General features: G+C 39.8%; 2 protein-coding genes across 3 annotated transcripts; both read left to right on the top strand.

The window, feature by feature from the left end:
- Positions 1 to 1,179: 1,179 nt before the first annotated feature.
- On the top strand, positions 1,180 to 2,130 carry LOC115826792 (carbohydrate sulfotransferase 8). The gene has a single exon (XM_030790730.1). The coding sequence runs from the start codon at positions 1,180 to 1,182 to the stop codon at positions 2,128 to 2,130; it is 951 nt and encodes a 316-aa protein (XP_030646590.1).
- Positions 2,131 to 8,391: 6,261 nt separating this feature from the next.
- kctd15a (potassium channel tetramerization domain containing 15a) lies at positions 8,392 to 18,759 on the top strand. Of its 2 annotated transcripts, none has more exons than XM_030789903.1 (5): positions 8,392 to 8,403; positions 10,318 to 10,493; positions 12,921 to 13,065; positions 15,742 to 16,047; positions 18,601 to 18,759. In XM_030789903.1, exons 1-5 carry the CDS (start codon positions 8,392 to 8,394, stop codon positions 18,757 to 18,759), a joined length of 798 nt encoding a protein of 265 aa, XP_030645763.1. The 2 variants fall into 2 exon arrangements, with proteins under 2 accessions (XP_030645763.1, XP_030645754.1); XM_030789894.1 differs by lacking the exon at positions 8,392 to 8,403 and adding an exon at positions 8,705 to 8,716.
- The last annotated feature ends 2,535 nt before the right edge of the window (positions 18,760 to 21,294 follow it).

The following is a 21,294-nucleotide window of genomic DNA, read 5'->3' as shown; positions in this document are numbered from 1 at the left end:
TTGTTTGAGATTTAGATTTAAAAAGTATAACTATTTTCAATCTTTCACTTCTCATAAGGAAAATGAGTACACCTGCCACAGTGTCACTTAATTTGTCGAGCAGTACTAACATTCTCCTCATCTTTTTCAAATCAAGAAAAGACCGAAAATCACAGACAGTGTAACTGACAGTCATAAGACTCCTCAGGAGACTAACACTATCAAACCAAAGGACGACCCTGGTCTTAGATCTCAAAACGAAACAATGCACCACTCCAAAGTAAAACAGACAGGCTTTGAGAGTTTTTTTTCCTTTAGCCAAATACATTCCACCCAGCTCTGGGACTGTGTGCCTTTTGTATACCTAATACCTAGCCCGCTGTCATAAGAGAGATGGTGAAAGAGAGTGACAAGAGTACTGACCCTAAGGTCAATGAGAGACTGTATGAGAACAAAAAGTTGTTTTTTTTTTTATTTCATTTTAAACAGAAGCAATCATACACAGAAATGAAGACTATTTACGGAAGGGTACAAACTGAATTTCTCTTCATCTTTCCCCTTAGGTGAAATGCTCTTATTTGCTTCACGGCCATCAAGAAGAAAGGTGAGCTATGTCTCTATCAGTGTGTGTGACTGATATCCAGGTTATATCCAAACTGGCAGCCGTAAGAGGAAGTCTGTTGATTATTTTTCTGTTTGACAGTAGTGGAAAAATGTATTGTATTTATGTAATGTATGGCTTCCTGAGCCATGCTAGTGTGTCATATCATTTAACCATGCTCCAATCATACCGCGTTCCTCTTCTGAGACTCATAGTGTACTGCGGTAATAATGCAGATTCTAACTGCTGAACACACAAACTAAGACTTGGGCAATGCTGCCACCTTGTGGTGATATTTGCTACAAGCGGGATAATTTGCTTGCATTTCTGTCTCACCTCCCCAAAGTCCTTTCTACAACCATTATGTATAACTAGAGATAGAAAGACAACTACAAGAGATGTAGAGTGCAGAATTCTCAGATAAAAACACATGTAAGACTATATTTGTTTATTTTTAACAGGGCCCTTGTGTTCATTGTCTTGAAAATGACAGACAACCACATAGTCTAACAGTGAGCAGCTCTTCCAGTCTTACGGCCCCAGCACAGCTCCCCGTCCTCCCATGGGCCCAACGTCCTGTTTTATCATCTTCCAGAGACATGGACATGACCGCAGCCCGAGTGACAAAAAATCATCGGAAACTCCTGCTGAAGAACGGCCCGGCAGTACCGCAGCCAAGCAGTGCCATCTCTGGACGGGAAAAAAGCAACGTGGAGAAGCTTGCACGTGCGCAGCAGTCCCGAAAACGGCTCATGAGAGAAGTGTGTGAGAAATACAGAAGCAGCAATGCCAAGAGGACTATAACACGCAATCACGTATCGAGAGTCTTTGTTGCGGACAGATATAAGCTTCTGTATTGCGAGGTGCCCAAAGTGGGCTGTTCTAACTGGAAAAGGGTCCTGATGGTCCTTGAAGGTCTGGCCTCCTCTACGGGGGAGATCCAACACGAGGACGTACACTACGGGAACCACCTGAGACGGCTGGATTCTTTCGACCGTCAGGGAATCGCGCTGCGTTTGCAGACCTACACCAAAGTGCTCTTCCTGAGGGAGCCTTTCGAGAGGCTCGTGTCCGCTTTTCGCGACAAGTTCGAGAGCCCGAACTCTTACTACCATCCAGTCTTCGGAAAGCCCATCATTTCACGTTACCGTAGCAACGCGTCGCGGACGGCTCTCCGCACAGGGGAAGGTGTTACGTTTAAAGAGTTTATACAGTACCTGTTGGACGTTCACAGGCCGGTGGGAATGGACATTCACTGGGAGCCGGTGGGGCAGCTCTGTAGTCCCTGCCTGCTGGACTATGACTTCGTCGGAAAGTTTGAGACGTTAGAGGCAGAAGCTAATTTTCTATTGAGGAGTATCGGTGCCCCTACCAATCTAACCTTCCCCAGTTTTAAAGACAGGAACCCTAACGCGGAGAGAACTTCCTGCCACATCACCAAGAAGTACTTTTCTCAGTTGAACCTGACAGAAAGGCAGAGAGCCTATGACTTTTATTACATGGACTACCTCATGTTCAACTACTCCAAGCCGTTTGAAGATTTATACTGATGAGTGTGCAATTTCATGTTTTGTTTTTAATGGAGTTGTGTTGAGGAATTGGGGAATTTCATTGTGTCCTTGAGCAGTAAAAAGTCTTATATGGAATTTAACTGATTTCTTGCATCACCTGTGTATTCAATAGCTCTGCTTAAACTGGTACACATTTTGGATGAAAATCAGGTTGAACAGAAGTTCAAATAGTTTACAAATGTACGCATGCACACACACACACAGAGGAGACAGGCTGGTCCCCATTCATCAGTCATGTAATGTCCAAAAGATTCTTAAAGTAATCCATTCAAACAAAAGGGACACAGAAAGAATTCAATTTGTAATGATTTTGTACATGTAGGCATCCATACGAATCACTTCTGTGCAGTGTCAGGCAATTTCATAAGGAGTGATTCAGTCACCTAGCATCAGGGATGGAAAGTTATTATACTTAAGTAGGCTGCAGTTCTTAAACACAGACTTACAGTACCGGTATTTTACTCAGCTACTTATTTTAGTACATAGACTTTACTGTAAGTGTCACTCCACTAAACCCCCATAGAAAGAAAGTACAAGTCATCTCTCAGTGTCAGTGTAAAGTTAGTATTGGAACTTGGGTATGAACTCAGATTTTACATAATACATACAGACAGTTTTGCTATTCAAATTGTGAATCTGTTTTTCACCATATTTTCAACCATAATGAAGTGCATTACATATAAATGCTTTTTACGTTTACTATTCAAACACATCTGAAAACCAGAATTTTTCTAAGAACAGTTTTTTTTTCTGAAAATATGGACGTCATGTTGCCCACTTTCAGTACATTATGTTTGCACTACTTATTCTCATATTTAATTCCAGAAATTTATTGCTTGTCTTCCACCTCCGTGCAATATGTACATACAATGCAAAGTAATGTCATTCATTAAAGAAAAATCTAAATGTGTCTCATGGCACAAAAATACTATTGCTAATATATATCCTACAATCTCAGCTTTAAACAGGAGAGCTGCATTAGCTCTAATGTGAATTAAAAATTTAAGTGCAGTAACCCAAACAATGTCATTTTACAAAACACATGGCCTTACAACCGATTAAGAAAAACCTGTCTCTTTCTCACGTTTGTCTGGAAGATTCTAGACTGTGCGAGTTTTAAATCTGGCATATGTTATTTAGCTTTGTTAAACTGACCTGTCTGATGGACACTGTATATACTACAGGATAACACAGAAGCAGTGAAACTTCTGAATCTTTGGGTCACTTGGGATGCATCAGAAACAGTGCTCAAGCCACTGATTTAAAAAAAAAAAAAAAAAAAAAAAAAAAGATGAGAAAAAGAGGTTTTGACTCATGTGAATGTATAATTGTTACAGTGTTTTTGTGCATAAAAAAAAATCTGTACCAAGATATTACCTAAAAAACCTGTTGCCTTACTACTCACTGCCAATGAGTGTAAAAAAGTATCAGGAAGGAGCTGACACTTTCCGTTACGATTTCGGTACATTAATAAATATTTGTTTTATCTGTAAATGACATGAAAATGATATTTTGTTTTATTCCACACTCATATGTATTAGATCTCTTTATTCGAATCTAATCAAGTTTAAGTTCCTCACAGTGCTGAAAAATGGCATTACATGAGCTAAAATCTACCTACTGTGTCTTACCTTAGTTCTTAGCAACTGCAATGTTCCCAAAGAGATAGCAGTTGAGAAATGTGCCAGTGCATCCAAGTCTAAAGAGCATGTGCACACATATATCTTACGGCTACTGGACATGAGACTTAAACAAAAGCATTTAACATAAATACATAGACAAATAGATAGATAGACAGGCAGACAAATAAATGAATAAATTAATATATAAATAACCAGTTGTGTCATATCATCTGATCACCATTATCAGGTTTTTACAAAGTCTGTACAGGTGACATGTGCAGTATATTGTACTCTACACGCTTTCCATCTTTTCCTGCTCCACCTACCTGACCGAACTCAATAGTGGCACTTTTGATTGGCTGAGCACACCTGATTTAATCAAGAGCATGTTAATCACACTAATCAGGTATGTTTGGAGCAAGGACAGATAGAAGATATGCAGAGCAGGGGTCCCCCAGGAGCAGAATTGAGAACCACTGATGTATAACATGATACCATAATATTCCCTTCCCCCTCTGAAATTCACTGCAGTAAATCTCTCACCTTTACCTTGGACACAGAGGACAGCTTCAGGCATCCCCTCTTTAAATTCCCTCCCTCTCTGTCTCACATCACCCCAGGCCAAAAAAGCCCTGAGCACAAAGGACACAGCAAAATCCCCTCCATTTTATCATCAAGAGTACAGAACAAAGAGAGACACTGGTTTGAATTTTTGTAAGACTTTGGTTTAGCTTATTTTTTTAGACAGACACTTTCATGTCTAAAGCGACCTGAGGGTGAGACAAAGAAAACATTAAAAATATTTTATAGGCATACAAAATAGATATGCGCTATGTCTATCAATGTCATTTCAAATTTGATTACCTCAATCCCTTCCAAAACATATTGTAAATCTAGATCATGAATCACCACCATAAGCAAGCTTATAAACTATATACTTCAGTCATACTGGTTAATTTATATACTCTTAATTTATATTAACAGTGCTAAAGCAGGTTACTAAACTGTAGTTGTTAAATGCACATGGTGCCTAGTTTTCTTTTTTTGCTATATCTTTCTTATACAGCAGGGGGCGCTGTTGCGAAATAATGAGTTAGCACTCAACAGGAGGGAACAATTGGGAAGAGTGGGCTTTGTTAATTAGACTACTGACACTTCTTCCACTGCCAAACAACAATAGGTTGCCTTGTACATAAAAATAACAGTTCACTGATATGACAGCTACCCCCCCCCCCAACTGAAAGCCTTACTTTCTGCAAGAACAGACGATATTACCCTCAACAGGAGGCCAGCAGCACAAATTAGTGCTGCATTTGCACTGATAAAACTGTGGACAATGTGGTAACATTTACACTATTCACTTTCTCATAGTTATTATACTGATAGTTTAACATTTAACATTTCAGATGTTTTCCAAAATATTGTCTCAACCTGATCATATAATAAATACAGCACAATACTATATAACAAAGCGTATTTAAATTGCACCTTTCAAAAAGAAACGTTCAAAGCACAATAACTATATCACATGTCCAGATTACAAAACAATTAGCTCACGACTGTGCTATGGTATGCATGTGAACACTTTCTCAAAAAGAAAGTTTTTTAAAAATTCTTTTAAATCTTCTTCTAAAAAGCAGTGAACGTCATGCATGGGCTATAGGCCTGCAGTGTGAGCTGTTTCTTGTCGTTCTGTGGCGGGAAGAGCTAGCGCTTTGAGGTGTTAAAGAATGTTACTGAGGATATGCTCGTAATCAGAATCACCAGTTTTTCCATCGCTTTCTCACTTCCCCCGTAAATTAAGGAAATTAAGTGCAGACGCTCCGGGCAACATTTTAAGCTATTTAAATCTTTAAATTTACATCTTCCTTGTACGTCAAGTAATTGAACTAACTCCAGGCCTGTTACTTTAATTGAACAAAATATCATCTCTTCCTCCTAGTTTGAATGATGAGGAAAACGAATTTCCCCCCCAGGCAAAAGTAGAAACCTTGGTTTTGTTCAGCCAAAACAGCTTGAAAGACAATCTGAAATTCCAAACACCCCCCCCCCCCCCCCCAAAAAAAGCATGAAGTTTTATTCCTCTACGTTTGATACCTCTGATTATAAGAGAGGTGGATGGCTTCTGACAGATTTAAGTCAGGCAACATGTGATACCATGAAATAGTTATTAAAGTATCAGACTCATATGTCAAATGTAAAACTCACGCTAAATGAATAAACTAATCACTGGGCACACGTCTCCTGCCTTAATTCATCCTCTCTGAATTTATCAAGTAGAAAAAGGACAAATTAAGCTTTAATTAATTAAAATTTTCACTATATTCTTTTGTGAACGAATTTTCAGGGATAAATTAACAATCCCTAGTGTTAGGGCCAATAATATAATCTTCGCTAAAAAAAAACTCTACTGCATTAAACATTAAGTGTTCCAACTAAAATCCACATTTTACACTAGAAATATGCATATCACACACATATTTGTCGAAAAACATCTGACACTATGAGGAAAGAGAGAGAAGACAAAGTTGACTTTTAGAGAACATCTTTGATCATTTACAACAGTGTTTTACAGCAGTTTATCAGTCAGCATATAGCGTCTATGTTACTGTCCCTTAATTAGCCTATTATGGGTTTGGTGTTTAGACTTGTTTATTAGGCTGGTCCAAAATATGCAGTCATTATAACCTGTGTATAACCTGTGCCTAACAGAGGTGAACCAGCAGTGATTTATTCAAAAGTAAATAGTCCCCTGAACACAGCGAGGACATTTTTTAAAGCCTGAAATTTCCAGTGTGTTCACAAGAGGTTAGACACTCTTCATCAAGTTATTACACACAGGCATGTCCAATGAATTTCAAACTAGAGCATCACACTCAACAGAAAATATGCCCAAAATTTAAGCCTAGCTCAACTTTTCAAAAAGTATGATTTGGACAATGGTTGTGAGAGAGTACTGTCTTTGCTAGAAGTGGTTTTAAAGGTTATTTACAATCTATAATCACTTCTACTGAAGACAGAAGGCCTGAACGCTGAATAGATCACGACTATAATTCATCCTTAAGAAAAATCAAAATTCAACGACATCAGTGTTTTAAAACCCATGTATTTTCATAAGAGGCTTGTGACTGTAGTATAACACATTGAAGAGATGTCGTAAAGATAGAAGAACATTATGAAATGGAACTTTATAAATCATATTTTCAAAACTGAGAGCAGGGTGACTTTGCTGTGGTTGGTTTAAGAACTATTTGACAACATTCAATAAAAGATTCTGTTTAAATCTGACAGCTGCAAGCCCTTCAGTAGAGATAAGTTGCTCCACTTCAGCAGATATTAGATTTCTGTCAGACTGTATTATTAAGTTGTTGCAGTTTACTCCCTATGAGGGTGGGATAGTTCTGGTGGTGCACTTTTTAGATAGTCCCTTATTGACCTTAAGCAACAATGCAGGTGATCCCTAACCAAACTCTGTTTAAAGATATCCAAAAAAAAAGAAAAAGAAAAGAAAAGAAAGAAAGAAAAACAGATATTTTGAGACTGTAGTTTGTTCTCTCTTGCTTACCTTACCTTACATGAGATAATGTGATAATATTTTAATATTTCTCTCTGGTGAGATTCCTGTGTAGAAACTCTTGTATCCAACCTGCAAAAACCCATGTTACAGTAAAGATAAAGCTTAGAGAAATCTTATGAATCCGCTCAGTGATTCATTACAGTTGCAAAGCGGTACATTTTTTTTTACAAAATCAGGCTACCTGGCTCTCTGTACAGCTGTAAACCTGGCTCTTTGCTTGCATGGAGAGGTCATCAAGTCAGACATCTCCATCTAGCCGTGTGCAGTAATTGAAATGGCGCGTTTCGCTGGAGGCAGGTTGTGGGGGCGCTTTTTGCAGTTGCAGAATGCATGTCGATAGACGTCATTCGGCTTTAATGGCCCAAAGGATGTCGTTAGTCTGTGAAATATCTCCGCGAATAGGCTGCAGAAAACACAGAAAAAAATGTTACACGGCCATTGTACATGGAAAAGAATGATAATTATCTTTGCCGCACTAAATAACTGGAAGTTCCTGTTCAGAAAGAGTTTAAAATAGACAATCAAAGCCATGTCAAATATTGTGACAGTACAACTACATGAATGACATTATATGTTTAAACATCAGATTTTGCTATAGTTACGCTGAAACTATCATCAAACATCATAGGTTACAGAGAAAAAGCCATGCTGCTATCTGGGTAGATCAGCGTACGCACAAAGTCAAGATAGCCACATATTAATTTCCGTGAGGAACATGAAAATTAATCCTACTTCATCATAAAAACAATGTTTCATAACATATTTATAAAGAATATCACATTTTCATCTTGTAACGTGTACTAGAGCGAGAAGGGTTGAGCTAATTGTAGCCTAATCCTTGCCCCAGGGCGTTTGAAAAGCCTTGAGCAAGAATTCTTTTTCAGTTGCCCTCTGTTATTCGGAGGGGAACGCTGTCTTCAACGCAGTCACGCTTGGACGAAAAAAAAAGGATCAAGACATCAAAAAAAGAGAGAAAGACACACAAGGCAAAGACACGATCAGTCTAATGTTTTAAAGAAGGTGAAGGATCTTGGCTCGGCGATGTCTTCCAAGGTAAGGACGCGAGCTTGCTCCCTGTGTAGCTTTTGTGGAAGTGTCTAGTCTATGGTCTTACCATCACTTCGCTATCAATCGAGTGTTAAAGCCACAGCGACCTAACAGTCTACACCTTTCCATCGGCGTTAGATTCGCGGCGTTTAAATACTTTCACCGTTCAGACATTTGGATTCTTTACTACAAGCAAATTGAAAGGCGACTTGGACCATCGAGGTGTCGGATCTCTGTAATTTTAAGAAACTCGCCTAAGGACAACGAAACAGTGACTATACTCTTCGGATTGGTCGGACATCCTAAAATGTTTGAAACGGTACAGTGAATTCTATGACATACTTTTTCCTTGTAATTCAACGTATTTGAACCTATTTGTAACCGCTCATATGAATCTGAGTGCTGCCTCCTTCAAGAAAAAGATTATTCTGGCAACAGTAAAAGAAAGGGAGACTTTAGTTTGAATGACTTCTTGGCTTCAGCGGTGCTCCATGGATATTGGTTTGTGCTCTTTGAACGACAATTCATACTGAAATATAACAGTTTAATCACGCTGTTCTTACAAGACACCGTAGATTAACATGTAGTCTCAAAAACGAACAGTTTAGTGTAGTTTTGTCTCGTGTGCCATTTGTCGTGTGGGTTGGCTTCCGCTTAACTGATTCAACACCAAACTGTTAATAGCCTTGTCGTATCTTTCTACCGACTTCCTTTAATGTATGTTAAACAAGGCTCTTGCAGATAATATAATGCTTTGTGGGTTCATCTGTCCTGTCTTTAAGTGTAATGAGTTAAACAGGAGCTGCTGTAACGGCCCTTGTTTGGTCAATAGAGGCATAGATTTACAGCACGAAACGATCTTTTCAATATATGCATCCAGAATGAAATTTCATCCAGGTTCATTCTACCCTTAGCCGTCGTCGGCATATGTTTCACTGTGTCCATGCCTGTTTTTCCTTCGGTCACATATTTCTCACCGTCCCTGTTTAAGTGTAAGCCTAAACTTACACTTAAAACCCTAAGCTTCAGGTTTTAACAGATACCTTTACTCAGGATACGGCCGTGTGGAAACCAAAATGTCACTTTTAACGCAAATATGTCATGAATAGGCTAATGTTATCAAGGGGGTCCTAGACATGAGATGCAGTTAGACATGACGGGATAAGCCTTTGGCGTTCTCTGCTCGCTGTAAGTCGCCTACTACATCTCATTGAAATAGTGTACATTTCCTTGCCACCACTTTGAATTGTTGTCATAGCACTGGGCAACAACAATAATGCAGACACATTAAATATGAGTGACTGCTCAACATCTGCTGTTGACTGTAGACCTGGATTAATGTTTACATGTTGTTGATTTAAACTTTAGATTATAACCTACACAATAGTCCAATTACACACCAAAGTACTTTTGGCAGTGAAATCCTGAACTGTAATGACACCCTGCTATTTAGGTATTGTCTTAATTTAGCTGCATTGTTAATTTACCTGAAGTTAGGCTGTGATATAAAACTTTCTACGGTTCAACTTTGTGTTTGTCATGGAATGTGTCTAACACTTCTACTGAGTACCTTTAATTAGGAGTTTACACTTTTCTCTCTGCCTGCAGGTAGACACCCAGAGTCGAATCCATCTCTCCCTCTCCCTTTCCTGCTCGTTAATAAGCATCACTCCTTTCCTTCCCTCTGGTTCTGTATAAAAAAGGGATGCAAATACACTTAATTAGAGTTTGTGGCACAATTTTTTTTTCTTACACTAAACACACGAATGGACAGGAATTCAGCTGATCTCATGTGAGCTACAGAACCTAGTAACACCTCTGATTAAGGCAAAAAAAAAAAAAAGGTACTTGTGAGAGGAGAGAAAGCTCAAGCGCGTTTGAGTAGCGTGAAAAGTTTTATCTCTCTGTGTCGGTCAACAGGAGGGAAGAAGCATGTCCCGTCTGTCTTTGACTCGGTCTCCAGTCTCTCCTCTGGCCGCTCAGGGAATCCCTCTGCCAGCTCAGCTGACCAAGGCCAACGCTCCGGTCCACATCGACGTCGGAGGACACATGTACACAAGCAGTCTGGCAACGCTCACTAAATACCCAGACTCAAGGTGAGGCTATGAGTTTGTCTTTTCCTGACATCAATCAAAATAGGTGATGGTTATTTTCAAATCCATTAAATGCAGGTTTTAAAAACACTGAAAATATTTAGGATGTGCCATTATTTGAGAAATCATGTTGGATGACTGAATTCATTTGGTAGTACCTCACTTTTATACCTGTTTTCGTTTGTTGCGTTAAACACTGGCCTGTTGAATACTTGCTATTCCAATTCTGCCTGAAAACCATATAACCTGTTGGATAGTTTTCACTAAACACTGAATTTACATTTAAGACAAAATTAATCTATTTAAAAATTGAAGCATAGACTGACCACAGATATACTTTGTTGCTGCTATTCCTGTGCTTTCTTTCATGTGGATTCTGAGTCACTTAATTTATAACTAACAGAATAAGGAAACTATATCTTTGTATTCCAGGTTTACAAGGGAAATACACTGTTAGCCAGGAAAGAATTAGTCTGAACTGTGGATTCATGAAATTCCTATCCCAACAGTAATCCATAGATATCTACAGATCATTTCCTTCTGAGAAGGAATGAGTGGAATGGAGTGGGGGGCTTTTACGTGAGAGAGAGAGAGAGAAAGGGGGGGGTACTATCATATGTGCTCTCATCGTGTAGTTTACATAGCTGAGCTATCTCTGCTTTATTAATGAATACAAAGCAAGAGCCAAAAAGAGAGAAGTGTGTGTGTGAGAGAGGGAGAGAAAGAGAGATAGTGTGTGTGTGTGAGAGAGAGAGATAGTGTGTGTGTGTGAGAGAGAGAGAGAGAGAGAGTGAGAGAGAGATAGCGTGTGTGTGTCTGTGGGGGGGGGGGGGGGGGGCACCATTTAATTGCTTTTTGGGAAGAAGGAAAAAAAACAGAAAGAAATTGAGATGAAAAACTAAGATTGCCGGAAGCAATGTGGTGAAATTCTAACTGGAGGAACTGCAAGACCATATGAGAAAGGACCCCCACAGGCAAAACAGGGAGAATTGGTTTTCTTATAAAGAGTTTAGTATCAATTTCCAGAATGAAAAAGAGAAAGAGGCAAGGGAAAGCATGAAAGGAAACAGGGACATCTTTGCAAAGACAAGATGTAAACTGATTCAACACGAGAGAAGTCGTAGGCAATGATGTGAAATATTCTAAAATAGTTTAAATCATTAGGTATTATTCAAATCTCCCCAGTCCTCCAATTTTTCATCTTGTTCATATGTACCATTCTCAGTTATTAATGTTTGGACATAGGTGCTCACGTTTACGTTGCCAAAGCCTTGCATAGGTTGTAGCGTCTCAGTATGTGAACTGGACTATGGGCTTTTAACTAAAACAATCAATATATTTAAAATCTCCTGGGTCACTAAAATGCCTTTCAAGCCAGCAGAAACCCACTGTATTTTGGATGCAGGGTGTGGTTTGGAAGTATCTCAGTAACATGTTAAAACCTAATACAACTTAACACTGTCATGGCAATAACACTCTAACTAGCACACTCACATCGTATAATATTATAAATTAATTATTAAAATTAATAATTAAAAACTACATGGCTAATACTTTTTTCTATGTAGTTTGCTAAGTTGAATAGCAGACACCAACTCACTTTTTTAGTCTAGACCCAAGTTTGACATGTTTGCCTAGCTAGCTTATAACACAAAGGCAAAAGCAACATTGTCATAGCAACACCTTCAAATTTCACGCATTAAAGGGGTCAGTTCAGAAAAACAATTGCATAGTTTAAGAACTAGCAGGAACCCACACTGGTATCTACTGACAGCATGTAACAGAGTTATAACAGACTAAGCAGTCAGAAATGAAAAAAACTATAAACTGCAAGACTATACTGAGAGTAAAGCATGTTTTTTTTTTTTTTTCTTTTTTATGTTTCTTTTGTTTCTTTTTAGTACCACCTGTCAGTGACCTGTGTAACTCAATCCCTGTTTTCCGAGGGCTAGGTAGCTGGTAGCCCACTTAATCGCCATGTTGGTTGTACTGAACATCTCTGCTTTCTTAGTTGTTGTTGCATCTTTCATTTAATGACCTCATATTGTTATTGACCAATTAACGATTTTTATGTAATTGAAAACTTATTAGTATGCCATATTAATTGTACATGTTAAAACGATAACAGTAATCTGAATCTGAGTATTTTCATAAATAGATGCTCTAAAGCAAAACAACTATAATTAAAAACACCAGTTCAATCTTTGTCTCTTCGTTTGTTTCTTGTTACGTCATAGACTTGTTGAATTTACCATGGAATGTTAGAACCACTTGATGGTCGCATGACTTTAAAAAAAAACTTAAGCTAGATCTTTTTTTTTTTTCCAGCTTTTTTTTTTTTTTTCCTTGTTGTTTGAAATGATGGATAAATAGCTTCACTAAACAACTTCTTTTTTGTGTGTGTGTATGTTCCATTGGCTTGCTCCTCAGGATCAGTCGTCTGTTTAATGGCACTGAGCCCATTGTGTTGGACAGCTTGAAGCAGCATTATTTCATCGACAGGGACGGAGAGATATTCCGTTACATCCTCAGCTTCCTCAGAACCAGCAAGCTGCTTCTCCCCGAGGACTTTAAGGTAATATTGTTGGGAATGTTTCACGACTGTCGCATATTTTTTTTTTTTTAAAAACTCAAATTAAAAAAGATACAAATTAGCGTCTCATAGAGGTTATTGATGAAAATTGCTACGTCATTTTGTTTACGGTCCATAAGATGTAAGTGTATGATAAAATTAAAATTAGGAGTAAAACCAGCTGCCCCAAATCTGTATTTTTTTTTCTTTCCACTGTTGCAGTAATGGCTTAGATTTCAGTTTACTGAAATCATTCCTTTTTTACCCAGTCCTGCTTTGGTTTACCCCGCAGGACAGATATTCAGTTGGTGTATTTCTAACCTCTGGGCTTCCTCCAGTGGAAACTCTGCTTGGTTTAATGCATTTGTGACAGTGAGATCAATGGATGGGGAAGCCAACATTCTGCACACTGAAAGCGAACTCTTACCCCTGAAGTTCGTATTTCTTCAGGGTGGCGAGGAATAGAAAACGAGACAAGTGAAAAGTGTAAAAAAAAAGTGAGGAAATGTAGAGAAACACCTCATTACATCTCATTAAGCTCAAGCCTTCACACTTCACCCATCACTCTTAACCGTTGCCTTCATGTGATCTTAGAAATATGCAAATCTGACTGCCTGACTGAACTGATCAGGATGTTCAGTTCCATCTTGGCTCTGCCAGTGCCTCAGGGGGCCGGTGGCTCTGACACGTTGGATGTACGAAAATCGATTCATGCGTTCGGTTACTTCTTCCACATCTTCTTATTAACCAGGTGTAGAGATGGGTTCTCTCTCTCTTTTTTTTTTTTTGATATGGCTTTTATAAAGAGCGGGTGACAGAAATAAGTCTTCCGTCTCGTTCCTGATGTGAGGGAAACGGGTTAGGTCTGGTACTTCAGCCGAGTCTTTCGCTCGAGGAAATATTACAGAATGTAAAAGAGCCTTACCTGCATGTCCCTGGCTTTGGGATTTTAAGAATCGCTTTGAACATATCTATCATGTAAAGTAATTAAGGTGTCCAATTAAAAACTGTTGCAGCAAATTTTTTACTGGTATTTTTTTTGTAGTGATGTGCTGTCAGTCAACGCCCAAAGATTAGCGTCTCATAGCACGGCCGAGGTGTAATTTGTCTGTATGGATGCGTTGTCTGGAAAAGATTTCCCTGTTCGGGAAGTAAAGATGACATTCACAAGTACCGCTGGTTCACGTTGACATGCCAACGTGGACACACCCCTGTCTACAAAAAAAAAAACCCTTAGCCAGCCCATACTGCAGACCAGTGAAAGGAAAGAAGGAAAGGGAGGGGGGTGGAGGGGGGACTCACTGTTTTCTTTGATTCAGCCAAACCCTGAGGGCCAACATCTCTGTATGTGTTCTGTCATCGGCCGTATGGGGTAAAGAACAGGGGATGGAGGGGAGGGAAAAGAAAGGAAAAACTGGGAGAGAAAACAACTCCCTGGCTTGTGATAATTATAAAATATTGTGTGTCTCTTTAATACGTATTATGCTGTTGTTCTCAGTGGCGTAGCCTGGAGTGGTTTGAAGTAGTCATAGAGGGCAGAGGAAAATAACTGCCTTTCTGTTTCTGTATCTAAGCAAGACACAAATGTTACACACCCAGAGGGAGAATTAGATTACAGAGTTGTAGTGGTGAGAAACAGAAGGTCATCTCACTTTTCCGTTTCCCAATATACATTACTTTAACTGTTTACCTTCATTGTCTCACACACCCTCTGTGACCTCACTCAGTTTAGAACAGGGGAAAGGGGAGAGGGGATTTAGCAGAAGGAATGTTCTAGACCGGGAGGGTGTTTTTTGGTTTTTTTTTTGTTTGGTCTTTTCTAGTACCATACTTTGTATCTCATTCTAAAGAGCGTGTAGACTATGTGGGGTTTTTTTTTTTTTAGCCCTTTCGAGTTTACCCCTTCATTAATTGTTTTTGCCGAACAGACATCCATGTTTACCCTATTCTTAGCTGTGATTGTGAGGGGCTCTTTGGTGTTTTTTTTTAATGCTAGCATTCGGTTATGGTGCCATCTGGTCTAGTGGGAAATTAGAGGCAAGAGTGAAGCTGGGGTGAATGGCCTCTAGCACATAGATGGCCTTAGGGGGAGGCCAGCAATCTGTGCAGCCCAGATCAGGCTTACTGTGTGTGGGGTAAACAGGCCAGCAGACCTCCCCTCTTTGGTCCTCACTATAGAAGGTTAGATGGACTAAACTTTATAACACCCCCCCATCCTCTTTTGTCCTGACTGAACCAGTTAATTTCCAAAGGCCTTCCCTTTAACTGGGACTGTAATCCTGGAGGGGGTTTTTCACAGGTTTTCTTTCCTCCTTTTCATGTTACTGTTTGTATGAGCAAAGAATTGGAATGCCACAATAGGAAAAAAATGGATGTATTGTTTTAAATCATATCCACTGTTGTCCAACACGATCAGTGGCTTTTAATGAGGTGTTGACAAACACTGAAACAGCCACTATCACATGCCTCGGATATACTGAAGCTGTATGATGAAATGCCCATGTTATCACATACACTGTATGTACTGTATATCGTCTATTGTTTATACATTTCTTTTGTGTGCCTTTGTGAGTGAGCAAGTGAGTGTGTAGGGGTGTGTGTGCGTGTGCGTGTGTATGTGTATATATATGCACACTACCCACAAAAAAAACCCATCCTTGACTGGTCATGTCTCTGCAGGAGTTCCAGCTGTTATACGAGGAGGCGCGGTATTACCAGCTGACGCCCATGGTGAAGGAGCTGGAGCGGTGGAAGCAGGAGCGGGAGCAGCGGCGGCTGGCCCAGCCATGTGAATGCCTGGTGGTGCGTGTGACCCCTGACCTGGGAGAGAGGATAGCCCTCAGCGGAGACAAGGCGCTCATCGAGGAGATCTTCCCTGAGACCGGAGACGTCATGTGCAACTCGGTCAATGCTGGCTGGAACCAGGATCCCACGCATGTCATCCGTTTCCCTCTCAACGGCTACTGCAGGCTCAACTCCGTACAGGTACGGAAAGCGCTAAGCTAACGTTTACGCTAATCTTGGTCTGCTGAGGGTATCTCAGCTGAAACGCTCTCATTTTAGCTCAGTTAAGGCTAGCAACATGTAAAACACTTGCCTCAGCTGAAAGAAGCCTCTTAACTCAGTGGAAGAAAACAGAAGAAAGAAAAATAAGAAACAGGGTGATCATGGAAGTTCCCAGAAGGATGCCTTTAGTCAGTCATGATTGTTGTGGCATAGAGCATGCTTTTGTGAGAGATATCTAACAGTAGCAGAGATGGAGGGAGAGGTGGAGGTGTGTAATGAATGGTGTAGTGTAGAGAATTCAGTGTTTGTGTGAGAGGAGATATCTAACACAGGGTAGAGATGGAGGGAGAGGTGGAGGTGAGTAATGAATGGTGTAGTGTAGAGAATTCAGTGTTTGTGTGAGAGGAGATATCTAACACAGGGTAGAGATGGAGGGAGAGGTGGAGGTGAGTAATGAATGGTGTAGTGTAGAGAATTCAGTGTTTGTGTGAGAGGAGATATCTAACACAGGGTAGAGATGGAGGGAGAGGTGGAGGTGTGTAATGAATGGTGTAGTGTAGAGAATTCAGTGTTTGTGTGAGAGGAGATATCTAACACAGGGTAGAGATGGAGGGAGAGGTGGAGGCGTGTAATGAATGGTGTAGTGTAGAGAATTCAGTGTTTGTGTGAGAGGAGATATCTAATACAGGGTAGAGATGGAGGGAGAGGTGGAGGGAGAGATGGAGGTGTGTTTGGCAGGTGTGGGTAAAGGTGCAGTGACACAGCTGGCGGGGTGCAGTCATGCCCTCAAAGATGTTAACACAGCTGACTAAATCTGCTTATTTTGGAAGTGCCACAACACACACACACACACACACACACAGTAATGTACAGATCTAACCCTGGAGGCAGAAATTAGGAGAAGAAAATATTGTCATGGAAAATGTGATGAGAACGGGGAAGGAAAAATGGTATTCATAATTTATGTTTAACTTATCCTTATGACAAAGCTCCTTCTTTAAAAAAGTGCTGCACTACAACAGCGCCTGCAGCATGTATACACACATAGTACATTTTTAATAATGTACATGGCTTTTCTTCAAACAACTTACACTGGTTTATGCTTCTTTATATAAATGTGTAATTGACTTACAGTCTAACAAATTAGCACATAAGCTACAGCTGCAGTTTTCTACTGTTGCACATGGCTGATTGGTGTCATGGTTCAGTTAGAGAATTGTACATATGGACATTTGGTTGCCAATGATGCAGGATATGTGGGGACCTGTGTCGTATATTGGGATTTAAATGAAAAGCTTGTGACCTATTTTCAACGAGTGTTTGTCTGTGTGTAACTGATTTCTGGAGAATGTACAAGAAAGTGATGCAACTGTCATCAAATGGAGTGTAAAAAGTAATTTTCAATGTCATCATTCCCAAATCTTCTCACTTGGTTACTGGAACACTGGAATTATGGTAGGAGACAGTTTCACTTCATCTGCTGTCAACACAATGAATTTTTATTTTGTTTTTATACAGTGAGTCTATTCAAGGCCCAGTAAGGCATGCTGTAAACCTGAGCGCACACAGGCACACACACACACACACACACACACACACACACACACACACACAGACAAACGGATAGATAGATAGATAGATAGATAGATAGATAGATAGATAGATAGATAGATAGATAGATAGATAGATAGATAGATAGATAGATAGAGGCAGACAGACACATACATATATACAGACAAACAGACAGACAAAGAGAGAGGCAGAGATAGGAGGGGACATATGTTTATGCATGTCTGCTTGCCTGTCTTCACTGGTTCACTGTTTTCCATTGTTATACACATAACAGAGGAGCTGCTCAAGTTTTTTTTTTTTCAGTTGAACAGACAGAGTAATGAAACTGGTCGACACTTTCTTGAGGCCTGAATTTCTAGCGGTTTCTTTTTTTTCGAGCGAGAGAGACTTTTTTTTTTATCTGGTTGTTGAGCCCCAAGCGAGAACTTTCATTTTCATGTGAAGCATACTTGAAAGAACTGGAGGAGTTAGAGAACACTCAGGGCCCCATGTGTTGAATTTCAAAAAATCTACAAGCATTCCACCAGATAAAACACTTCATTTCTTCTCTGCTTTACATATAACACACACTGGAGATGTTGGAATACGCTGTGTGGTGAAAGATCTCTGACAATGGCGTGCGGATTGGACCTATAGATCAGGGTTGTAATAAGAATGTGGGGTGGGGGCTTTGGATGGACCTGTCAGACTGGTATCCATTCTTAGATGGTTTCAAATCAAACTTCAGTAAACAGCCTTGGGGAGATCTTTCTCTCTCTCTCTCTCTCTCTCTCTCTTACACATGCTCACTGAGTCGAGGGTATTGGAAAGAGAGAATTGAATGAATAAGAAATTAAACGGGAGTGTTTATATATATATATATGGATATATACATACACATACAGTGTGTGTTATATGTAAAGCAGAGGCCCAGGATAACCTTTTAATCTGTTTGACCCTGTGTGCTTACCTTATTTTCAGGTCCTGGAAAGACTGTTTCAGAAGGGGTTTAGTATGGTGGCGTCATGCGGTGGAGGAGTCGACTCCTCCCAGTTCAGCGAGTACATCCTGAGTCGTGAGGACAGGCGATGTCAGTCTATTCACACGCCAATCAGAATCAAACAGGAGCCCTTGGACTAGCCCACTGCTAAACAGACCAATCACAAAGACTCCAAAAATGACGATGCTATAAGAGGGAGAGATAGCCACCAGGACCATTGCAGATTCAGTTCTCCTCTGTTGACTCTTAAGACTGCAGGGAGCCAACGGGGGGGTGGGGGGGGGGGGGGCGTAACTCTGACCACAAATCTGAGTAAAAAAGCTCTTTATTTCATTATCACTTCGATTTGAGATACTTTAAAGCAAAGAAGCTTGGGGGAGAAAAAAAGAGGTTCAATTCTTTTTTTAACTTCTCTTAGGCTCTTTTTGTTGTTAGATGCAGTCCATACTATTGAAGAGCTTGGTATGTATGTATGTGTGTGTGTGTGTGTGTGTGTGTGTGTGTGTGTGTGTGTGTGTGTGAATGGGTGAGAGAGAAAGAGAAATTGTCAGAGACAGAGAATGATGGGGAAAAACCTTCCGTCACTCTCCTGCTCATACAGGTTAAGAGAAACATCTGGGAGAGATAACTGTGGAAATAATGTACAGCATATTTAAGGGCAAAATTCATTCAAACAAACAGTTTTAAAATCCCAATAACCAAGTCTTTCTCTGTATGTTTCTCCAGTCATAGAGCCATATATTTAAATCCGCAAGTCAACCGGTTTCATCTTCGCAATCATTTTATGCAAATCAGAACTGTTATGGTCCTGTCTCAGTACATGAAATAGACATTAGATTTTCATGAGACTCTCTGTCTAGAGGCTACGTGGCTGAAGTAGTCAACGTTGGTAACATTAATGCATTCAGAGCTGGAGAGAGTCATATTGTACAAATAGCGCCAGAGGGGAAAAACCTGGGTTTATTTGTGAGAGCTTTTCTGATGGCATCTTTAAATCCTTTACCCAAGGAACATGGTGCACAAGTACAGGAACAGTACTCCTACATTTCAGCAGGGTGTTTTGTTTGTTTTTTGGTTTTGTTTTGTTTTGAATGGTTTTTTTTTTAAGATTACTTACCTCAAACCACTTTAGTCTTGTAAATCTTCAAAACAGACGCGCTCATTCATCTAAACGAACGTTCGGTAAACGACAGCCTTGCAATTCATGATATTATATTTGGTACGTGTATGCCTCATCCATTTGAACAAGTTCGCTCTCCATGGCGACGGCTGTTTTTTTTTTTTGGAGGTGAAATAAAAAATGAGATGAATAATATACGTGGAGCTGAGACGGCTCGTCGTACTGTAGTGTGTCTGTTTAGGAGAAGCTTGTCTTGGCAGCATAAGGGATTACTGTTCTCCCTCAAGCCACAGCGTTGCCTGAGACAGAGGGGGCTAAGAGAGAAACCCCCACCCCCCCCAGGGAACTGAGGTCACTTTCCCACAATCCTTTTACTCACCCATCCCTTAGCTAAACAGCATAGAGAGATAAAACAGTTTTGGGAGGGGGAGGTGGGGTGGATGGACAAGGGAGGGCAAAAAAAAGAAAACTTGAAAGGCTCCACAGACAGTTGAAAAGAAGAAAAAAAGGATATAGATATTATATAAATTCACATAAAAAAAAAAAAAAAAAACTATTTTGGGCTCTGGGCTGGAGAGGGGGTCTATCATTGGCCTGACTGGCTTGTACTGTCTTAATGAGGGGAGAAATAAGGGAATTTCAGAACAGAAGGCACTGAAAACAGAGCTGCACCTCTTTGTTTTACTGTCCTCTTTTCATCACTGTCACATACTGTATATAGATTCTTTAATGTGAGAGAGGGCCCGTATGGAGAGGCCGCTCATATGACACATTTCACGGCTTTCTCCTCAACTCGTTCACACAATTTGCACTTCAGTGGTAGAAAGGTGGAAGGTGAGAATATCAAAAAATATCAAAAAAAAAAAAAAAAAGGGGGGATGGGGGCGGTTTGGCCCCAGATTTCTTCTATTTTGAAGTTTCACTCCGAAAAGCTTCACTTCAGGTTCATCGGAAATTAAAGAGAAAAAGAAATCCATCCATGAAAAAAATTTGTATAAGTCACATAATTTAAAAAAAAAAAAAAAAGACTTGTTCTTATGGATGTTGTGTTGAGATGTTTATTACAGTGAAGTGCAGATGTATATTATTAAAAAATGCTTTTGTATTGAGTAATTATTGATAATTGTAGTATTAAAGGCATGTGTCGATTTGCAGTGTCAGTATCTTTTTTTTGTTTTGTTTTTTTACCTCATATTGGTGCTTAACTTTTAATAAAATTGTGGAGTTTTTTTTTTTTCATCAGACCTGCACTCAACTAACTCAGTAACCAAATGAGGAAATAAAAATAATCCCAAAACATCTAGGAGATCCACGGTGCTTTGCTCAAAACGCAGTTCCCGACAGGTTTTTGTTACTGACTCTGTGACAGCTGAAGCAGTGCGTTGTGTTGAAAGTACATCCTTCGGTAAGCTGTCAAAACCACCTTTGTTTTAGCGCCCATCTTTCTCTCCATTTGTGTGAGCCTGCTATCACACCAGACAAATGAGATGTCACCTGGAACAGGTTTTAAGCTTCTCACACGCTTTCACGTAGAAGACAACGCTATCGAAACCAC

The sequence above is a fragment of the Chanos chanos genome, chromosome 1 (assembly GCF_902362185.1).
Source record: "Chanos chanos chromosome 1, fChaCha1.1, whole genome shotgun sequence".
Lineage (NCBI taxonomy): Eukaryota > Metazoa > Chordata > Actinopteri > Gonorynchiformes > Chanidae > Chanos > Chanos chanos.
Note: the sequence above shows the minus strand (reverse complement) of the source record. Positions and strands in the feature narration are given on the sequence as shown.

Excerpts from the sequence above, each read along its gene's own strand:
- LOC115826792 (XM_030790730.1), top strand. The coding sequence starts at position 1,180 with ATGGACATGACCGCAGCCCGAGTGACAAAAAATCATCGGAAACTCCTG.
- kctd15a (XM_030789903.1), top strand. Across the intron at positions 10,494-12,920 it reads ACTAAATACCCAGACTCAAG|GATCAGTCGTCTGTTTAATG; the intron begins GTGAGGCTATGA and ends CTTGCTCCTCAG. Across the intron at positions 13,066-15,741 it reads TTCTCCCCGAGGACTTTAAG|GAGTTCCAGCTGTTATACGA; the intron begins GTAATATTGTTG and ends ATGTCTCTGCAG.